This window comes from Myodes glareolus, chromosome 20 (genome assembly GCF_982192425.1).
Source record: "Myodes glareolus chromosome 20, mMyoGla1.1, whole genome shotgun sequence".
Classification (NCBI taxonomy): domain Eukaryota; kingdom Metazoa; phylum Chordata; class Mammalia; order Rodentia; family Cricetidae; genus Myodes; species Myodes glareolus.
Window position 1 is genome coordinate 58,944,391 of NC_142045.1, and position 22,154 is coordinate 58,966,544.

General features: G+C 34.9%; 1 protein-coding gene across 2 annotated transcripts in view; it reads left to right on the forward strand.

Moving 5' to 3' along the window:
* Naaladl2 (N-acetylated alpha-linked acidic dipeptidase like 2) overlaps positions 1-22,154 on the forward strand; it is a 911,861-nt gene that overhangs the window by 564,811 nt on the left and 324,896 nt on the right. For both annotated transcript variants that reach the window (XM_087899634.1, XM_087899633.1), the window contains exons 7-9: positions 4,564-4,656; positions 6,942-7,147; positions 10,276-10,395. In XM_087899634.1, the coding sequence (XP_087755760.1) occupies positions 4,564-4,656; positions 6,942-7,147; positions 10,276-10,395 (419 nt within the window). The remainder of the gene's footprint in view (positions 1-4,563; positions 4,657-6,941; positions 7,148-10,275; positions 10,396-22,154) is intronic.

Sequence of the window (22,154 nt, forward strand, 5' to 3'; positions counted from 1 at the left end):
TATTCTACTTAAGTTAATAATAAAAGGTAAAGATCAAAGAAGACTGTTTTTTCCCAGTTTTTGTGCCTGAACTCCAGGACAAAATGATAAATTGCTAGCAGGAAGCAGGGTTAAGCAAATGACTCCATGGGGAATATCTGTGATCTCAGCCTTGGGAGGCAGCCACAGGAGGACCACTTGGTCTTGTTTGCCAGCTTGTCTAGCTAGTTGCTGAACTTGAGGTTAGTGAAAGACCTTCTCTGAAAGAAAAGGGAGGACGGGAAGGTGGCTCAGCAATGAAAGGAGGACTGGAGAGATAGCTCAGTGACCAAACACTTACCATGTAAGTGTGAAGAACGGAGGTTTTATTCCCAGAAGCCAAATAAGAGCATATTGGGAATATCAACTTACCAATTATACCTGGTTTTTGCATGCATAGAGCAAACTGGCTGGTGAAACCAACCATATCATGAAGCTATAGACTCCCTTGAGACCACTTGCCTAAATTAATAAAGTAGACAATGATCAAGAAAGATTCCCGATATCAGCATCAGGCCTCCACATTCAGGTACACACAAGTGTGTTCACATGCATTGACTGACAGACAAAAAGACACAAGCACATACACAAACTCATGCCTCAGACTCATGCATATGAAAATTAATAAATAGAACAACAGAGCAAAATATCAAATGTCAACCAATTATCAATCTCTGCTTTGCATATGTGCACACAAAGAGGTGTGCACATACATGTACACAAGCAGACACTCATACATACACACATAGAAAATTGAAAAGAAGTGTCTTTATGGAAAACTACCAAAACTAAGAGCCCAAGTAATTGAGAGACCATGGGCCCAGCCTGTCCTGGTGATGCGTGGACCAGGCAGAGCGGGTACCACTACAAAAAGCAATTATGTTGTGTGGAGATGGGAGAGACAGAGAAATAGAGCAGTTAAGGTGCTGTGGAGAGTGGTAGAACTGGAAATGTGTCAACAGGGGAGAAACAGACTGATGTGAGAGCATGTACTGCCACCAGAGCCCATGGTGATGCCCAGGCCAGTGCTGCCGCCAAAGAGCTTGTCTGGGTCCATGGTCCTACTGCGTGTGTGTTGATGTTGACCTCCGTGGCCTGAACCATGAGCATGCCTGTAGTTTGGACTGCTACCTGAGGCCACATTGATGTTTAAGAGCTTTACAGGCCTGGTGCTGCCCTCACTGGCCCTGGGAGTACTGGTCCTAACCATTATGGGAGAGTTGGTCCAGTGGCAAGGGCAAGGGAGAGCTGGCTCTGCTTTTCGAGGGGGTGGAGAGAGGCTGTCTTAGTGGAGATCTGGGATTACCAACACAGCTACTATCCAGGTCCACATCCAGGGTTTCCAGTTGACCCATCACAACATCTAACCCATCTATGACTGCTGGAGTGCATGAAAAGATTGGTCTTGCAGAACCATAGTCACAGGATCTTGATGACTAGGGGCAATAGCAGAACAGCCAAGAGGAGTCCAGGATAGATGAAGCCAGAGGCAATAAACATTTGTAAGGAAAGTTGTTTGAACAAAATAGTATGTGACAGGACACACTGAAGCTCCCAAAGCTACTACATTAGAATATGTGATGGGGAAGAAGGAAAGATGACAGAATGAAGTCATTTTTTAGATTTATTTCTTTGAAGGGGCTAAAGGCTATAATGGCAGAGAACAGATGAAGAAGGACTCAAAAATGAGTTGGATTAGAGTGCATTATGTGAAATTCATAAAGAACCAATTAAGTTTGTAGATAAAAAGAACCCTACAGATAAATTAACTGTGACATTTTGAAGATTAACATGAAAATTTATTATAAATCAAAAGTATAAAAATAAATGCCATTCTTATATGCAATATAAATTATTAGAAAATTGATATAAAATAATAAAAATAAATTCAATAATAGTTGTATAAAACTGTTGAAGAGAAAATATAAAACTTTGTTGACAGACATAGGCAAGTGAAATCAGCTAGGAAGTGTACCATGTTTCTGTACTAAAGAGTGAGTATCATTCCCTCAGACAAGGCTATGGCTACTATGGAATATTAATGGAAAAACAAAATTATAAAACCATGAAACTTAAAACTTCAGCATTAAAGTTCATATGGAAATGAAACACAACTGTAAGGCCATAAATAAACAAGTATATATTAGAAATCTGTAGAATAACAGCTGTAATAAGACAAAGTACACATACATTATATAATGATAATTTGTTTTCCACAGTCTGAGACCAGGATCAAAGATATCAACCTGAAAAATAATCCAATTTCATTGTTTCAAGTATTTGAAGAGCGTGTGAATTACCTATAATCAGAATAAGAAAGTTTTTTAACCATTTATAAAAATTTTTATATCCTTATTTTTCATTGGAAGTGGCACATAAGAGTCATGTTACATGCATGAAGGTCATAGAGCCATAGGAGAAGTTTAACTCGTGTCTCTCCTTCGACCATGTGGGTCCCACGTATGGAACTGAGACCATCAGTCTAGAATGAAACTGGCCTGCTGGACCAGTTTGCCAGCCCCAAGGAAATGCTTTCTAAGCTAAACCCAACAAAACAACAATCCCCAAATCACCAAATCCTGCCCCTAGGGATTCAATGCCCTCTTTTGAGGGCACACGAATGAGACACAGAAACACATGCGAGCAAAACATTACTGCAAATAAAATTTTAAAAAATAAGTAGAGAAATTAGTAGGGTTTATTGTATAACCTATGAAAATAGATTGCATTATATGAAAATATGCTTTAGCATTAAATAGGAATAATATTCCATTTTTTATTGGATTATGTGTTCTTTTGGTGACTAATTTCTTGAGTTCTTTGTATATTTTAGAGATAAGACCTCTGTCTGATGTGGGGTTAGTGAAAATCTTTTCCCATTCTGTAGGCTATCGTTTTGTCTTGTTGACTGTGTTGCTTTACAGAAGCTTTTCAGTTTCAGGAGTTCCCATTTATGAATTATTTCTCTGTTTTTGTGCTGCTAGGATTATAGGGAAGTGTTCTAAATTTTGACCTTTTTTAGAGGGGAGGTTGTGGTTTTTTGAGACAGTATTTCTCTGTAGCTTTGGTGCCTGTCCTGGAACTAGCTCTTATAGACCAAGATGGCCTCGAACTCACATAATCCAAGAAAAAAAAAGGAGTAAAGACCTAAACAGAGAACTCTCTACAGAGGAATCTAAAAAAGTGCATGAAAGACACTTAAGGAAATGTTCAACACAACCATGAGATTCCATTCATTCCATTCAACACAACTCTGAGATTCCATCTTACACCTGTAAAAATGGTCAAGATCAAAAACACTGATGACAACTTATGCTGGAGAGGTTGTAGGGTAAAGGGAACACTTCTGCATTGCTGGTGGGAATGCAAGCTGGTACAGTCCCTCAGGATGTCAGTATGGCGATTTCTCAGAAAATTAGGAAACAACCTTCCTCAAGACCCAGTAATACCACTTTTGGGTATATATGCAAAGGATGCTCAATCATGCCACAAGGATATGTGCTCAACTATGTTCATAGCAGCTTTGTTTCTCATAGCCAGAACCTGGAAACAATCTAAATGTCCCTCATTCAAAGAATGGACAAGGAAAATGATGTACATTTACACAATGGAGTACTACACAGCAGAAAAAAATAACAACATCTTGAATTTTGCAGAAAAATGGATGGAACTGGAAAAGATTATTTTGAATGAGGTCACCCAGACACAGAAAAACAATTATCCCATGTACTCACTCATAAGTGGTTTTTAAACATAAAGCAAAGAAAGCCAGCTTACAAACCACAATTCAAGCAAGAGAACTTAGACAACAATGAGGACACTAAGAGAGACTTACATAGATCTAAACTATATGGGAAGTAGAAAAAAGACAAGATCTCCTGAGTAAATTGGGAGTATGGGGACCTTGGAGGAGGGTTGAAGTCGGGAAGTGAGAAGCAGGGAGGGGAATAGAGAAAAATGTAGAGCTCAATAAAAGTCAATAGAAAAATGTAAAAAAAAAGAATGATACTTGTAAAGTATTTTATGTAAAGTTTTCAATGATGATATGATAGTGAATCACACAGAGAAAGTGTGTGTCTTACCCTCCTGTTCTAACATTAAGAAATAATATTAGATTATAATAAAGAATATTAACATTCACAGAATAATTGTATCTACCTTTCTCTCTCTCTCTCTCTCTCTCTCTCTCTCTCTCTCTCTCTCTCTCTTTCTCTCTTTTTAACAAGTTGTAACGTTCTCAATCCCCCAGCAACTTCGTGTGTATTCTTATGTTGGCTCCAGTGCTGGAACAAATGTGAGATTCAGGGTGTCACTTCACAGCTATCATAGCAGGAAGCTGGCAGTTGTGTCGTGGTGACCATAGCAGGACAAATCCCTAAAATAGAGTTAGCATAAAAATAATCTTATTTGGTAACTAAAGTGTAATATTAGCTATTTGAAAAAAGTAATTCATGTGGAGTTATATTTACTACATAAAAAATTGCTAATGATTTAGGGAAACACAATAATATCAATAAGTTTTTTTAATATCTTTTCTTTTAACAGAAAAAAGAACTGTCAGTTTGCAAGTGCAGACAGTCACGGAATTTAAACCAGTGATTAATGTTGTTGGGTGTGTAAGAGGCAGGACGTCACCAGGTAAGTTGGCTTAAATAGTTATAATCTAGTTCCTAATTCACATAAAATGACCAAAGTGTCCTATTTTCCAAGATAATTTTGAAAGGGCGTCCAGTATCCTATTTTATATGTAACTGGAGGTTTAGGTGACTAAAAGAAGATTGATATAAAAGTTTGAAATATGTTTTCCTTTCTTTCTTACACCAGCCATCAGAAATAAGCATTGGCAGGCAGGGTATATGAGAATGTAACATATAGGAGAGTGTAAAGGCCAGGAAAGGAGACAAGAGGGAAGTTTATATTTGGTAAACTGAGATAGAAATCAAAACGCAATACTTTTCTTATTTTCTAACCATGATACTATGGAAAATTTCAGTTCAATGTCAAAATACTTTTTGTTGAAAGCAAATCAAATTCTGGTCTCAAAACAGAAACTTTTAATGTTATTCTCCGCCCCAACCTTAATATATCTTCTACTCATAATTCCTCTCAATGTCTTTGTTCTTTTGCATGTGAAAAGTCGTCCACTCATAGTTTCTCCCAAGGTCTTTTATGGAAATGATTATCTCATTAGGTATTAAATAACTTACACCTTCTTTTGAACTGTTGATTTAATGATCAGTATGAAAATTCAAAATAACGGAATTTGGTACATGACCAGTTAACTGACTAATGCCAGCACACTATGGTTCATGGCACGGCCAGATCCCAGATCACCGAATGACAGCAAAGCGTATACAATTTACTACTGTTTTCATTTTGTTAAATGTTCATTTATTACATACTTGTGTGAGAGAGAAGATGGGCACAGTAGTGCTGTCGTGGGCATCTGAGTGTCAGAGGACAGCTTTCAGGAATTACTCCTCTCCTTCCATCACAGACTCCAGGGACGGACCTCAGATCACTGGAATTGGGCTAAATTCTTTAACTCACTCTGTCCATCTCCCATCCCCAGAGCAGCAGTAAGGTTATTGCACTCAAACCACTTCTGTGGATTTGAGTTGGACACCTACTGATCACTCCTTGGAGAAATATTTTTCTTTATAATACTAAACCTGGTTGCTGACCAAGAGAATTTTGAAATCTAGTTTAATTTCCCCCCTATTACTTGACATCCAACTCTTAAATTTTTCATGCAATGTATTTATTCTCCATGGTTCCATTATTGTACAACCTGTCATTGTTGGTAATAATAAATTTGGCTAATAATAAATTGTTATTTATTATTAACCAAAATCCAGATTTTTATCAAAGTTGGCCTCTTTTCCAAAAACCAAATTGATATCTCTTGTGTCCATTACTAGGGAATGATACCACTAGCAAGATATGGAAGTGAGAGGAAAATTTGCAGGTGTTATGTCTCTCTTTTCACCATGTGGGTCCAGAATCAAACTGAGGTCACAGCACCTATACCCATTGTGCCTTCTTGCTGACACCTGCCTGTATAGGTACATGGAAAAATCATCTAATCAAACAATAATGAGAATGCTTTTTTATAAATTCATAGGGTTACTTGATCAAATAAGGTGAACTCTGTTGACATTGTGAATAACATACATTGACCAAAGCTAAACAAAATAAAACAAAGGACAGCAAAAAAAAAAAAAAAAGAAAAAGAAAAAAAAAACCAAGAGGACTCTCAGGAGCTGTATTCTGATCTTCCTTTAACTATGTGTATAGTCAGTAAACCATGAGTCATGGAAAATTTTCTAAGGAATTGTGTGTGACCGCAAGAAATAAAACATGTGAAAAGTTAAATTATCAGTGGACCTGACTTGATGGTGTTCTATTTTATTTCAGAGAATGGAGAAGGGTTAGAAGGATAAATTAAAACTATAAGTATATCCCTATATACCTATTCTTTTTACGGTCTATACATGACTAGCAAATTTTAATATATATGGCTCCTAAGATACTTCTTTTTCAGATGTGTTAATAGTTCATTGTTATTCACTAAGCACACACACATTGTGGTATACTACCCACCTTGATGCCGGTAAAATGTTAGAAAAGAGTTTCATTGTGGTATATTGCAAACTTAATTAATTAATAATATTCATGTTCCAAAGAACAGTAATATGGACCTAAACTTTGGATTCATAACTGACTTTAGCAGCTGTTTCTGCATTGATATCCCAGACATAGGAATCAAGAAAGGTGGTGGAAAATGCTAACGTGGTATTAATTATCAGAACAATTTGGCTCAATTGGTTCTTACTTGTACAATAGATTTATGTAAATGTCATTAAATTTATTGTTGAGGCTTACATTTTGTTTTAATAATTTCCATTTCATTCTATTTCCAGACCGGTATGTTATAGTTGGCAGTAACCACCATGCTGGATATGGTTATAATGAACAGGAATGGGCCAGCAGTACGGCAGTCATCACAGCGTTTATCCAAGTCTTGATGTTAAGAGTGAATAAAGGATGGAGACCAGAGCGTACCATTGTTTTCTGCTCCTGGGGAGGAACGACTTGGGGCAACATTGGCTCCTATGAATGGGGAGAGGTGAAAAAATTTATTAATTATAATCTTCAATTTTATTTTCATTCCTTCCATTCTTTTATTTTCCAGATGTTTCAGTCTAATATTATTGAAGGCAAATAAATAATAAACTTCTCAAAAGGGCTTCCTATTTGCTAATTTCTGAGAGGAAATTTGAGTTATTCCTTTGTGGATTCTGTAAGATTGAAAACTAATCCTACTCCATTGACTTCTTGCTCTCACATCCACATACATGCATATTACTTCCAGTAATGTTTGCTTGATCATTATACTTCATCATTCTACTTAAGGGGAACACACACACACACACACACACACACACACACACACATGAAATAAAAAATAGTCTTAAAGAAAGTAAAAGAAAGACCCCCTGTACTTTTATAAAGGGAAATAATCTTAAAGCTAAGAAAATGTTTACTGGTATAAGTAAGCTCAACAAGACCTGCAGAGCCCTCTAATGAGATTCTTTTCAAAAAATGTATTTCTAATGAAGACACTCCAATGTTTGAACCTTTCTCAATTCCAGCAGAAAAAAACAGTAGCTTTTGAAACAAAATTTTAAAGTTTATTTCATCACTTCAAGACTAGTAAAACAATTTAAAAGTATCTTTTTGCATGTTTATTGATTTGTACTGTTTTAAATAATTATAAAACAATGAAATTAAGATTCAATTTTCTAATATATGTTAAGAAAACATCTTAAAGAATGTTTTAAAGTACTCTCCATTGTGTCTACAACCTTCACAATTAATTTATATTAATATTTATTCAACAAGTATGTACAAATCACATCCATAAAATACATTTTTTTACATTACTTCCTAAGTTACATAATTTAAACCCAAATTTATAGAGAACTGTACTGCAAAAATTCCTTGGAATTATTTAAATGTCAGTCAACACGATCTAAAAATTAAATAAATACAAATTTGCATGTATTGGGCAATTTTTTCAAACTACTTGAATATTTTGTGCTTCATAAAATATAAGTTTATTTTACGTACATTGTGAATTCATTGTTCCTTTTAACAGCTCTGTAACTTCTCAGCACAGACAAAATACAAAATCTGCTATGGCACATAAGTTCCAAAGTATACAAAACTTGATTGTATACACACAAACAACAAAAACAGACTCAGCGAAGAGTATTTACATATTTGTTCATGCATATGAATGTATATGAATGCAGTGATAATAAAGAAAAATAGGTTAGCAACTTAAATGATTCATTGGTTTCATGAGGGTCTGAAGTAAGTGTACTTAGGAGAGGTATAGAGAGGAACATCCGGATAGAGGGAAAGTAATATAATTCTATTCAATTATATATATTTAATTAAATGTAGGTTGCTCTCATGTTTATGTTTATGTATGTCTCAAACTGAGGAAATTTACAAATCTAGTTACCTTCTAAACTCTTAGGTGAGACAAAAGTAATAAATGATCAAGGATTTTCAGAGTTCAAAATTGATTAATTAAAGTGTATTATAATTTTTATATATGTTACACCACTGTGGCTCATAAAAACATTTAAATGCCATCCATTTGAAGGGAAGTGTAGACCCTTGGTAGCTCATTCCATTTACTCTTATGCAATGGGTGCCTTCTGAGAAGGAAACACTTTTGTTTGTATTAATCCTGAGAGGAAGTGAGCAAGAAAAAAATTTTGGTCATGTCCCATCTTGCCCTCCATGATTTTGCTTGCATAGGAAACCCTGAATACCCAGCTGAAGTTAACAGAATTAGCTGCTAAAGAAACTTTTAAATGGTAATTTTATCCACACAAGTAATAGAGAATTGACTTGGAACTGACGTTGATCCTTGTGAAGAATCATGGCATTTTTTAGAACAGCATCTTTTAAAATACTATTTCTTATGTGAAGAATATTTTTCATATGCTCCTCTGAAAATACTACAAATTTTAAAGTAAGGAAATAGGAGTTCGGATCTTTTCTATTATAGACATGTTATTTTGACAAACTTGACATCTCTGAGATTAGATTCCTCAAGTAAGTATATGACTGTCTCTCTCCTGCGGCGCTCGTGAAAATCACATTATCTGAAAGAGGAAATGTCTTATGCTCATGATTTGCAAGGAAGTGTGTATGTGCTCATGTGTTAAAGGGGGGTATCTGTATCCTCATGTGTTAAGAGAGGGTCTCTGTATCCTCATGCATTAAGAGGGAGTCTCTGTGTTCTCTTGCGTTAAGAGGGGTAATCTTTATCCTCATGTTTTAAAGAAGGGGGTATCTGTAGCCTCAAGTGTTAAGAGGGTGTAGTTTAATCCTCATATGTTAAGAGTGTGTGCTCATGTGTTGCAAGGAAGTGTCTATGTATCCACATGTTATGAGGATTGTTTTCATAAAATTTAAGTAATAATGGACAATTCAATTTTTATCATACTGTATGTAAAATTACTAGAGTTTTAACTACTCATATGTTGATTAAAAAGATGAATTACTTTTAAGTAATTGCTCATTTATCTCAATTTGTAGATGAATTTCCAACATTAAGTAGCGAAATCAAGGATATAAGTCCCTCAGAGCTTTCTCCTCAACTTGGGGTCAGAAATCTTCAGTGCTGCAGGGCAGGGATAACAAACGCAAAGCCAGGCCAGAGTCATTCATGGCACATGGCACTCATGAGGGTTTTTATAAGGAAATATTTTCAGGTTCACAATTCTTTTTTGCCTAATTTTCCTTGAAATAAGAGTTTATTGGTGCAAATTAGTTTACTACTTCACAGGAAAAGTCTGTCAGCCCTAACCAGTGAAGCTCAGCAATTATGTTCTAATTCAATGACTATAGCATTAGACACTATCATTGAAGAAAATTCCTTATCTAACTGTATTCTACAGTTGAACTGAACATTATACTAACCTTTCAACTCCTTTCTCTTAAAATGATTACTTTATATAAGTACTGCTAGCAACAGGCTGATTATGCTTAGCAGAGCAAACCAAGATTGAGGAAGAGTTTTAATAGAGAGGGAGAAGGATTATCCTTAACATATAAGAAAGTATTTTACAGCTTCTTTCTGGTAAGAATCATATTTTAACATCAAAATATTTATTATCCTAAAAGGTAGAATGTGTTATTTTAATTACACCACTTTTAAATCTTTCATTTCAGGATCTTGTGAAGGTTCTACAAAAGAATGCTGTGACTTATGTTAGCCTTCAGAGTCCTGTGCGTGGCAACACCAGTCTGCATCCAGTAGCATCTCCATCGCTGCAGCAGCTGGTTCTAGAGGTAAGATGGACCAAATGTGGGAAGTAATTGCTCAAGATTGCATTCTCCTCTCTAGGTTAATGTTTCTTTCTTTTAAGTATTCATAAAATGATATTTTATGATTCTGAAGAATTGCCTGTCATTGCATCAGTTTGCTTATCTTTTGTCTGCTTGGTTATTTTGGAGGAGTCTCCCCATGTAGCACTGAGAGGCCTAGAATTCATGTGGTAGACCAGGTTAACATATAAATTAAGATACCCTGGCCTCTGCCACCAAGTGCTGAGTTTACAGATGTGGTTTTTTGTTTTTCAATAATGGAATTTGTGAAAAAGGAAAAACTTCTTTTTCAATAAAGTGTTGTGAACTGTAAAGTTTGTGATATCTCATTAATAATCATTTCTCACATAACTCAGGATTTAGAAAATGTTTTTCCTCATTTTTGTTCCCTAATATATTTTTCATAACATTTTCTGAACATGAAGGTGTCTGTGCTATTTCTCCATATGCAGAAAGTCACACTATCACTGGGGAACGGTTTCTGTCCAGCCCCAATCTCTGTTGGCAAACACTGAATATGGCTTTTCCAATGGCCACAGGGCTTCCAGTAAGGATCATCATAACTGAACTAGACAGGGATGAAACATGCCTCGAGTCAACATAATGCTCGACTGAAATGTAATGCAAATGAACACTTTATGACTTTCATAAAATATTTTCTAGTTTGATGATTTTCATTGACATTTTAATATGTCATACAATAAAGGAAGACATTGAAAAAGATCACATGGAAAAATATGTACATTTATTTTCAGCTGTGCCTTAGTGTGCACACTGTGAATTGTATCTGGCTCCTTTACCAGACTCACAAGAAATCCATGGAGGAAACAAGCTGCATGTTTTTTCCTGGGAATTTCAGATACTTCTAAATAAGTGAGTGGCCAGGAAAACAGCCCAGATGCTGAGAAATGGAAAAAGGACTTCACTTGTTGGCTTGTTTTTGTTTTGCATGTATAGAGAATGACACTAAGACACACAGCTCTAGGACTGAATTAGGTAAATATACTTTTCTTTTTATGTTTTAAATTTTATTCATCTGAAACTTTAAAATATAATATTTTATAATTATTTACGAATTTCATGCATGCATGCAATATATTTTGACCATATTTACCACCAACTCATCCCTTTAGCTTCTTCCTGATACATACACCCTATCCTCTCAAATCCCTTCTCTATGCTCTTTGACCTCTTTCTTATTTTATTTTTTCTTAACCTACTGAATGAAACTTGCCCTGCCCATATACCTGGCAGTGTGGAGCTCTCAACTAGAGAGCATGGCTAATCAACCAAGAGGCAACAACCTTAAAGAAAGTTGACTTTCTCTTTTCCATCAGCTGTCTGCTATCAATAGCACTTCAGTTCCCCAGTGTTGACCTAATGCTGATCTTGTGTAGGGAATGACAAATTTTGCAGGTTCACGAGTGAGTTCAGAGACGCTATCATTTCCAAAACATACTTTTACCTTTGGTCCTCCACAATTCCTTCATCTTATTACATTTCCATCCCTTCTTCCACAATGCTCCCTGAGCTTTAGGGGTGGTGGCAGGATTGTGTTGTTGATATTCCTTCCATGGCTGAATACTCCGTAAACCCTCTATGCACTTTGGCCTGTTGTGATTTTCTGCAGTAATATTATTTCCAAGTATATAGTGTGGAAAGAGAACAGACAGAATGTGATGTGCTAAATACATGTGCAAACCTTTCAAAGTGCACTTTTAATTAATAACAACATAAATTAAAATTCTGTTTAAATATTTTCATAAGAGAAACTGTAAAGCATTTAGTATGTACAGCCATTTATATGGGAGGAGGAAAGGAATGTAAATAATAAATGTCTCGTAGCAATACCCACTCTTATATATGCTTAAGAGAGAAACATATTTAGTTCTGTATTGAAAATACTTACACACTAACCTTATATGAAAATGTCCTTGAACTGTACTGGAAGGAAACTTCAGTTTACTTTGATTAATGTGTTTATTAACATTCATAAAACTATTTCATTTTCTGTGTCATAATAATGATAATGACAAATTAATTTCTTTTCCCAGAAAATCTATAGTCTATCAATGACTTACCAATCAAATATGAACCAAAGACAAAAGCTAAAGCTTTTTTTCAGCTATTTTTTCTGATATTTGTGCTCCTATGTTGATTGTGGTTTTTTGGTCCATTTGTGCTTCTAAAGTTTTAACAAATATAAAACTCATCACATCGCTTGAAATTGTTACAAGTTTTAAAGTAGGACAAGTCTATTTAAAAACTCAGAGTATTATTTTTGAGTTCTGAAACTTTTTATTTTAAGAAATTCATATACACATATATATATCTATATATATATTCAAACCATAACTTACCTCCCCCTGTTTTGTGTATTAACTGCTTCAGAGGACCAGATGGAACTAAAGTGAAGTGTATAAGAGAGTATATGCTTAATACACATGAAGAGAGTGTGCAATTATATAAAACTGTTAGCAAAATACACTGGAATATTAAATGTTAACATATTAGTTAAACAAAACTTGAGGAATGGATTTATATCATTGTCTAAAATCTTCAGTTTCTAAAAGATTTAAACAAAATTTCAGGTATGGATTTGGATCATTGTCTATAATCTTCAGTTTCTAAAAGCAAACCTCTCCTGGAGACTTCTGTGTGCTGGCAGAATAAGGACACTCTGTCCACCTGTCTATGTAGAACGAGAATTGCATCACTGCAGGATAGATACACGGTAACTTTAGCAGGTGTACCAGTTAAAGTCCCAACATCAAGGTCTGGATGTTCAAGTGGCTTCATTTCAGGATCAGTGTTTGAGATAACAATATCATCTGCTATTTTCATGTAAGCTTTACCAATGGTTAACACAACTAAACATTTTAAATTTATGAATTTCTTTTTAAAGTGCATTATTGTTTAAGAACTTTATCATATATAACAAAATAAACTTAATTAGCCTACTGATGATATTAAGAATGATTTTCCATTGTATCATTCACAAACATTTAAATATGTACTCTGTGTATCTGTATTTGCGTGTGAATGTGCTTGTGTGCATATATGTGTGAATTCACTTAGTTCTTCTGAATAAATTAGTGTGAAATAAGTTTTTTTACATCTAAATGTACAATAGAAGATAGACAAGTCAGAGAACTTGGTTGATGAAATACATCTGACTTTATACAAAATAACTTACATTATTACTGCTAAGATGGAGACAGAAACATTAGTACATAATACAAACACGCACATACCTCTGTCTCTACATAGTTCTTCTCTTTTAGTTTTGCAATCATTTTTCATAGATCACAGAAAGTATTGATTTTGCCCTAAGAAAAAGGGAAAGAAAAGCTCTTCCAAGTATTAGTCAGTGCTCTGTATGTCTCAAGCAAATAAAGATGAAATTTCTAGGAACTTATTTGGGGAAGACCTGAGGCACTTATACATAAGAAAGTAGTTAATCTTGCCACATTCAACTCACATAATATTTTTAATTACCTGACAGAAACTGGGCAATTTAACAAAAAACTGTGTGACCACCCTAATACTGTGAAATTACAAAGCACAGGCAAAGTGTCACAAAGGCTTCTTTAGAGTTGGCTAAGACAGCTTTCGAGTTTGTAAACTCTTTCAATTTTGTTTTACATTTTCATACATACTAAGGTATGGTGCTTTGAATAAAAATGGCACTTATATTTGAATGTTTGTTTCATGGTTGGTGGAACTATTTGGGAATGATTTGGAGGTGTGACCTTGGAGGAGGTGTGACCTTGTTGGAGGAGATGTGGTCTAAGTGAAGAAGATGTGACTTTGTTGGAGGAGGTGTGGCTTAGCTGGAGAATGTGTATTACTGAGGGTGAGCTTTGAGGTTTCTGAGAACCACACCTATCCATTCATTAACTCTGTCTCTACTTCGTGCTTGTGGATCACATACAAGTTCTCAACTACTTCTCCAGAGTCATGTCTGCCTGCTTTCATCTGGGTTCCCCACCATGATGGTTATGGATTAACCCTCTGAAACTGTAGTCAATCCCTCAATTACATACTTTATTTTATATGTTGCCTCAGTTATCCTATCTCTTCACAGCAAAAGAAAAGTCACTAAAACCTAAGGGTTTCCACCAAAATATGCAGTGCACACATATCAAACCACCCATATTCTCTTCTTCAATGCATTGTGCCTAGAAGTGGGCATGATTACTTCAGAATCCTTCCCCACGGTCTTTTCTAAACCACCTTACAGAATGTGTATTCACAGAGAACTCAAGTTGTGCATGACATTGCTTTAAGGGTTACTGTACAAAATGAGCTAATGAAATGCCCCAGTTTTCCAGGAGCTTAGGACTGTGCCAGAAACATAAAGCATGCAATAACAGCCAGAGGAAAATACCAGTAGGGTATACACTGCAATAGAATTCACAGGAATGAGACAATGGGATTGACTGAATTTTAACACTTGCATTAAAGGACAGTGCATGAAATACAAATGGACTTCAAATCCCACTCAAATTCCAATGAGTCATGTAAATCAATGCTGATGATACCAAGCAACTAATTTCTTTCAACCACTTGTGTTAGTGTTTCTTTTCACTTCTTGGGTCAATCTCAGGGTGCTACTGATAGTCTTCTGTCCATCTGTCTGCTTCTGATAGTCCCCTCCACAGCTTGCTGTGGGTAGATAATGCTCTTCTTACTTGTTTATGCTCTATTTTTCAAGAAGTCAAAACAAATCCGTGAAACATTAGTTCAAATACTCCAGTTAGCAGAAATCTGACTTAAAGACAGTAGAGGCGTTTGTTAGCATTTCTGTCGATTTAATGTACTATTAAATCTTTGGATATGACCTTATATCTAATAAATAGGCATATCCATAATAATCTTTAAAGTTACATGCTAATAAATAGTTAATATCTTGAGGCAGTGTCATGGGAACAAGAATTCTAAATGAGCTATCATCACTTAAATGGTCCTACAGGGGAAATGATGATATATTTCTTTCAATAACAGACACCAAAATTTGGGAACCACATTGAAATCTGACTTCATACTGAGGACATTTATTTCACAACATAAATGTCACCAAATTCAGAACCCAATAAATAGCATGCAGCCATTCTCAGAGTTCTGGTATCTCGTGAATGTATATCTGTCTCTGTTTGTATGCATGACTACGAAATCAGGAATCTCTTAATAAAGAAATTACTGTTTTCTAAATTTTGTTCATTTTATCATTATTTGATATTTTACATGTCCACATGATGCTGTAACAGCTCAATTTTAAATGAATGCTGATTAAACACGGTGATGTTGAATATGCTACCATTCTGAAACATTATAAAAGTCATTTTTTTTTGTAATTGAAAATCTACCAGTTCATTGAGAAATGCCCTGCGTGTTTTATTCCCAGAACATTTGAAATGTGTCTAGTCTAAGTGAATCAAAGTCTTAACCAGAAACCCATGACCTCTGCCTTACATAAGGTTTCTATTGCTATGATAAAACACTGTCACCAAGAGCAACTTGGAGGAGGAAAGTTTTTTTTCACCTTTCATCTTATAAGTTATTCACTGAGGGAACCTGAGAAAAAATTCAAAGCAGGACCTTGAAAAGAGCAGCTTGAAGCAGAAGCCATGGAGGAGCATTTTATACTGATTTTGCTCCTATGACTTACTCAGTTTGCTTTCTTAGGCAATCCAGGATCACCCACCTAGAGGTGGCAGTATCTGTAATGAGTTGGGCACTCCTACATTATCATCAATCCTGAAAATGAAACACAGGCTTGCCTACAGGACAGTTTGATTGGGATATATTCTCAGTTGAAGATCTCTTTTCCCAATCGACTGCAGCTTGTGTAGCAGAGATATACCTAGCCAGCAAGGCCTTATTAAATTTTGTTCCTGTTTTGTTTAACTCCTTCAGTTAAACCATTCATGCTTTTTAATATGTTTGCTGTCTTGTCTTCAAACAAATGCCCTTATTTTATTTGGCTTCACTAACATTATTTTCCATATACATTTTCAAGCAGTCTCTGTCTAAGAACTGTGAACAGCAATAAGTATTAAACATGTGAAGTTGTTCAGTGTTTGGGCAAGTGCCCATGTATATTGATAACGAACAAAACACAGTCACTACACTGTGACTTTGCTTTCATTTTGTATTATTCATTTGTGACAATGCACATGATTTTCATGTCTCACACTTTAACTAATTTAACTTGTGTATATTTTTAATAGGGACAGATATAGGAGGTGTGATGGGAAAACTACCATATAAGCTGTGCTGTTCCTCAGTCTGTTCTTGATAATTATAATTGAAACACTGAAATGAAGCTTGCTTTTTATTATTTTTGCCAAAATAGAGAAAAGTAAATTTGCTTAAAATATACTTCTATTTACTTGACTATCATGACAAATTATATAACTGTGTGTTTTATTTTCTATTTTGTTCATTTATTGATGAGAAAAATTATCTTTACTTTTTTGATACTCATAAATTCTAATACTGTTCAGTGGATTATACTTAATTTATCTTTTTTGTGATGACTTCTACTAGTAGTCAACTGAAATGACCATACAGGCTAATATACTGATTTAAAATCCTCTTTACATTAATTTCCTACTTCAATAAAGTCTTTCATTTAAGATTGTAATTCTATTGACAGGATTATATCTCCTAGGTTTACAAGCCGTCTCTCTGTATTAAGAGTAGGCAGTCTCTCAAGTTTATTACTGTTTTATGATGTTCCCTGTTCAGTGTACACTGACAATATGTAAATCACATTTTGTTTAAATCTAGATACCAAGGGAAGTCTTAGATCTAGTTCAAATCCCAAGATTCACAAAGGCAGCTTACTTAGATGTTTGAGTTATTTAGCCAAAGAGAAACCCAAACAGCTAAAGGTATTAGCTAATTGAGCTTGAATTCATTCACACAGTCATAATTAACGTTCCATTAATAAAAAGGAATGGGATGAACAGTTCTTTGTCTGTGAATTTCTATCACTCTCCCGGATATTAACTTGGCAGGACTTTGAAGAACATCCAGGCGAGGTGTGAGCAAACCAGCATTGTTCAACTACAGAGCCATTAATGCAGCTCAACATGTTTCCTTATTCTTTAATGAAATTTACTTTAAAAATTTGTTGTGGCTTATATTTCCCCATCTGCGTATCAATTATCTCTAGCATGTTAGATGAAAAATCATTGATATCATTTTGCCATTTATCCCACACTTATAACTGATGGTTGTCATTAATAACTTGAATATTTTATACTTTTATGACTAATAAATAAATATGTTTTACACTACAAAAATAAACAAAGAAGAACACCCTTTCTAGGTGTAAATCCTGGAGGACTTTGGTGATTGCTAGCACTTTTCCTTGACTATTTTTGCTTCTCATGTTCAAAGGCTGTTTTGATAAAGAAATTTAGATTTTGAATGGTTAGTTAGATCTTGTTCTTGAATAAAATAATTTGATTACTTAAACTTGAAAAAAATCAATGATAATGTTAAATAAATGATTAAATATTTCAATTTGCAAATGGCCTTGACTAAATCCATCTCCCCATTGTGTTGTGAAAAATGTTACTAAAAGTCCAAAGGCTTGGGGAGCAAATGAAGTGATATAATCTGTTTCGAATCTTCCTCACTGAGGATCATTATCTTTTAGGTCTAGTGGATGAAATTCTTCCAGCAGCTTAGAGGATACTGGTATTTGACACTTTTTGGAAAGAGAGAGTCATTTTTCTTTAATGGTATAACCTATGGGAGATCAGCATCATGTCAGGGCAGCCTCCAGTCCTGAGACTGGTTACACAACACAAAGTGAGACTGGTTACAAAACACAAAGAACAGGAAAAAAAATCTCAAATTAGAGTAGAATGTATGGGAGGATATATATGGGAGAAAATGGAGGAGGGATGAATATATTCAAATATATTTTCATAAATTCTCAAAGAATTAATAAAATATTGTTTAAAAAATAAGTTAAGCTTGAGGAATGGCTTGGTGATGAAGAGCCCTGGCTAGTCTTCCAGAGGTCCTGAGTTCAATTCCCAGCAAACATAAGATAGCTCACAACCATCTGTAATTAAATCTGGTGCCTCTTCTGGCCTCCAGGCACATACAGGCAGAACAATGTATGCATAATAAATAAATCTTAAAAAAATAAGATAAATTACTTCCCCGCAAAATGAATGACCACAGAAAAATCTATTTTAAGTGAACACTGTTGAGCCTGCAGGTAGATTCTGTTCAAAAGTCTAAACAAGGGTTAAATACTTTCACTTTGCTAATAAACTCCCTTAAATGATAAAGTCTATAATCTGCATTTTCAAGCCAATTCACTTCTTGTGAACTCAGAATCTGCTGCTCACACTTTGAGGTGTACTCTCATTCCTTTTCGTCAGAAATATCTCACCTGCCGGACCCCAATCTTGCTTTAGCTACTGTTGTTAGCTAACTCTTTAGTTTGAAATTATAATTTTAAAGTACAGATAATAAAAAATAGTTCTCCTGTAGACCATGATAGCAATATTCTGTGTATCTTTAAGGCACTGAGAAACAATTTCATTGTGGCCTAAGGAAGATTCTCAAATAGGAAGAATTGCACTCAGGCACTCAAACATTGTTGACATATCGGGAAAGAGATAAAACATTTTCATATATGACTTCTTCCACCTATATCTATTTGTATAGCCAATCATGTATAATAAAATCTTAATTTGTTTGTATTTGGTTAGTTAATGCATAAGGGAGCTTGCCATTTTTTTCAGTTCTATTAGTTACAAAATTTTCATGTTTATCATTTGTTTATCTTTAAAATTTTTGGTTATAAGTCTATCAGCCATGTATGATGACAGTTGTTGAAATATAAGATGCTGTGAAAATTTTAAGCACTGTATCAACGTGTATGCTTTCTGAGGCTGTTTGAGCACATAAATATGGTGAATAGCCATTGGTATTTTTTATGATAACTTTTTAAATGGTGATCATGATAAAAATGACAATTTAAATGAAAAATAGATTAATATGTAGATAGGGCTGCAGAAATGCCTCAGTGACTAACCTACTACTAACCTAGTTAGCAGTATCTATTCCTCTTATATTCACTCACATAAGACAGCTCACAATCTCCAGTAAGACTAGTTCTAGGACCTCAGACCCCCTCTCTTGGTCTCTGTAAGTATTGCACCAGCATACTCAAATCAATAAAGAAACACAAGTAGATAAGAAAAAGTAAATGCTCTTTGGGGATGGCAATGGCTGTAACTGAAATGGGCATTGTTTTACTGAGGACTATAAGGAAAACTGTAGCTAAGAATCACAGCACCAAAGGCAGAACCCTGTCCCATAGCACCCATTATCTTTTCAAAAAATAGAATTATTTATTTGAAGATTTGCAATTGCGATTTTTTATCAGATATGGAATAAATAGTATTTTTCTAACTATATACAGTCAGTCTTCAGCAATGTTTAATTAATTCAGTAATCATCTTAAATTTTGAAAATTCTTAGCCATGTGCAATTTCTAACAAAGTAGTATATTGCTATAAAACCAATGAAGATGGTTGGCATTTTCACTTTATAGTATGCATAGGAATTGATACAAAATAACTACGTGTATCATAAATCAGTCCTCTTAAAATTCTCAATATTACCGTATTTTACTTTTAGTTGAGAAATTTTGATCCCTTTACGTGAAAACCCACCCTCTAATTAATCACTGATGGTTTAGTACTCACAGAACTACTTAGATTGGGTCTCCCTGATTTACACATACAGCGTCACTATAGTAGGAGGTCGCTAGTTAGTTCCCAGATGTTCAACCCTGAAATTATCACACAGAAACCATATTATCTGCAATATTTTTTTGGCCAATAGCTTAATCGTATTTCTGGCTAACTCTTATATCCTAAACTAGCCCATCTTCATTAATCTGTGTATTGCCATGTGGCTGTGGCTTACTGGATAAAATTCCATCCCGAGTGTGTGTTTCTGGCAGGACTACATGGCGTCTCACTGACTCTGCCTTCTATCTCCCAACATTCAGTTTCGTTTTCCTTGCCTACCTCTGCTCTGCCCGGCTACAGGTCCAAAGCAGTTTCTTTATTAAATCAATGGAAATCACAGCATATAGAGGGGAATCCCATATCACCTCACTGTTATAAAATGGGAAGAGAGGCATACAGCATTTCCTGGGGATTAGAGCAAACACATTGTGCTACAGTGAAAAGGCTGTAATAAATATGGAACATAGAAATGTATTTAATAGGCCAACAACTATACTGTAGATTTTAATTTTTACAAATAAAAATGTTCCATGCATGATTATCAATTATTTCATTATCTGATATAATGAAATTTCATATAACAAAATTATATATATTATAATCACAATTATCTTATCAATAGATTCTCTTTAAAAACAAATATTTCAAATTTTCATTGTAACATTGTTTCCACAGTGAAAAAATTCTTGTTTTGTTCAACTAGAAATCTTGAGAGTTAAGAAGACCATCTCAAATACTATGACCACATATTCTGTTGTGACCACAAAGCCACAGTCACAGTAACTGAGCTGGGACTCACACTGCCTCTGTGGTGACATACAGAAAAGTCAGAGTCCCCATATTCCAGCTCTTGAGATCCTCTGAGACAAGTAACATTCTTCCACCATCAGCAAATGCATGCATGACAGTCCCATTCTTTATATGACTGCCCTCCTTACACACTTCCAGACCCAAGTGTATACATGTGGCAGATTTGGTATCAGCAAGCTGTGAAGTTGTTTTCATATTGTAAAATATGGATTGATCAATGTTTGATTTCACACTGTACACCTCGAAGAGATTTCTTCCCAAGACCATAATGCTTAAATAAAGGACTTAAGGGACTAAAGCAAAAAAAAAGTCACAGTAAGACAAGGTACAGCAACCACAAAGCAGAATAACCTCCCAATTTATTAAAGTCCAGATGATGAGGCAAATGGATGTCGATATTGTGGAAAGTCAAATTAGATTTAAGCTTTAAGTGGAAAGGTAAATACATTGTTCTCAGGAATAGTTAGCTCCTTCATAGTGACTGAGACCCACTTCATTCTGAAAGACCATTCTTGGTGTTTGTTAGGGGCTTATAACCCAAATGACTGTCACAGCCTGAACTCTTTGCATCCAGAGAAGTGTCTGATAATGTGTTGCTGTCACTGCATGAACAATTGACATGTTCATCAGACTCTTGATTTCTCAGGTATTCTGAAGTCCAGAATTTGAGATCAGTAACTATAGAGGATGGTCTGATAAGGTTCAGACCATTTTTGACAGGTAGAGATTGACTTCAAGTTGTGACATAGTACTGCAGAGGTAACACGCTCTTTAAGGGAGGGCAAATGCATTCAAAACATCAATCTACATAATTATTTGGAAATATGTTATCTATTATACAAAAGATTGTTATCTTTTCAGACTAGTAGGCAGTAGTTTATCTACACATAAATTTGGAATAAATTCCAAGGCATGAAATTTCTGAGTAAAATAATACCAATTTATAATATCACAAAATTCCATTACTACTCTTTCTCCATTATTTGCAAATATGAGATTTTTTAGAATAGTAGATGATCTATCACTTCACTCATTTTTGTATATACCAAGCAATTGAACAATTGAGTAAATAGTAACAGATCGTAGAATGATTATAAGACAGAGATACAAATATCTATT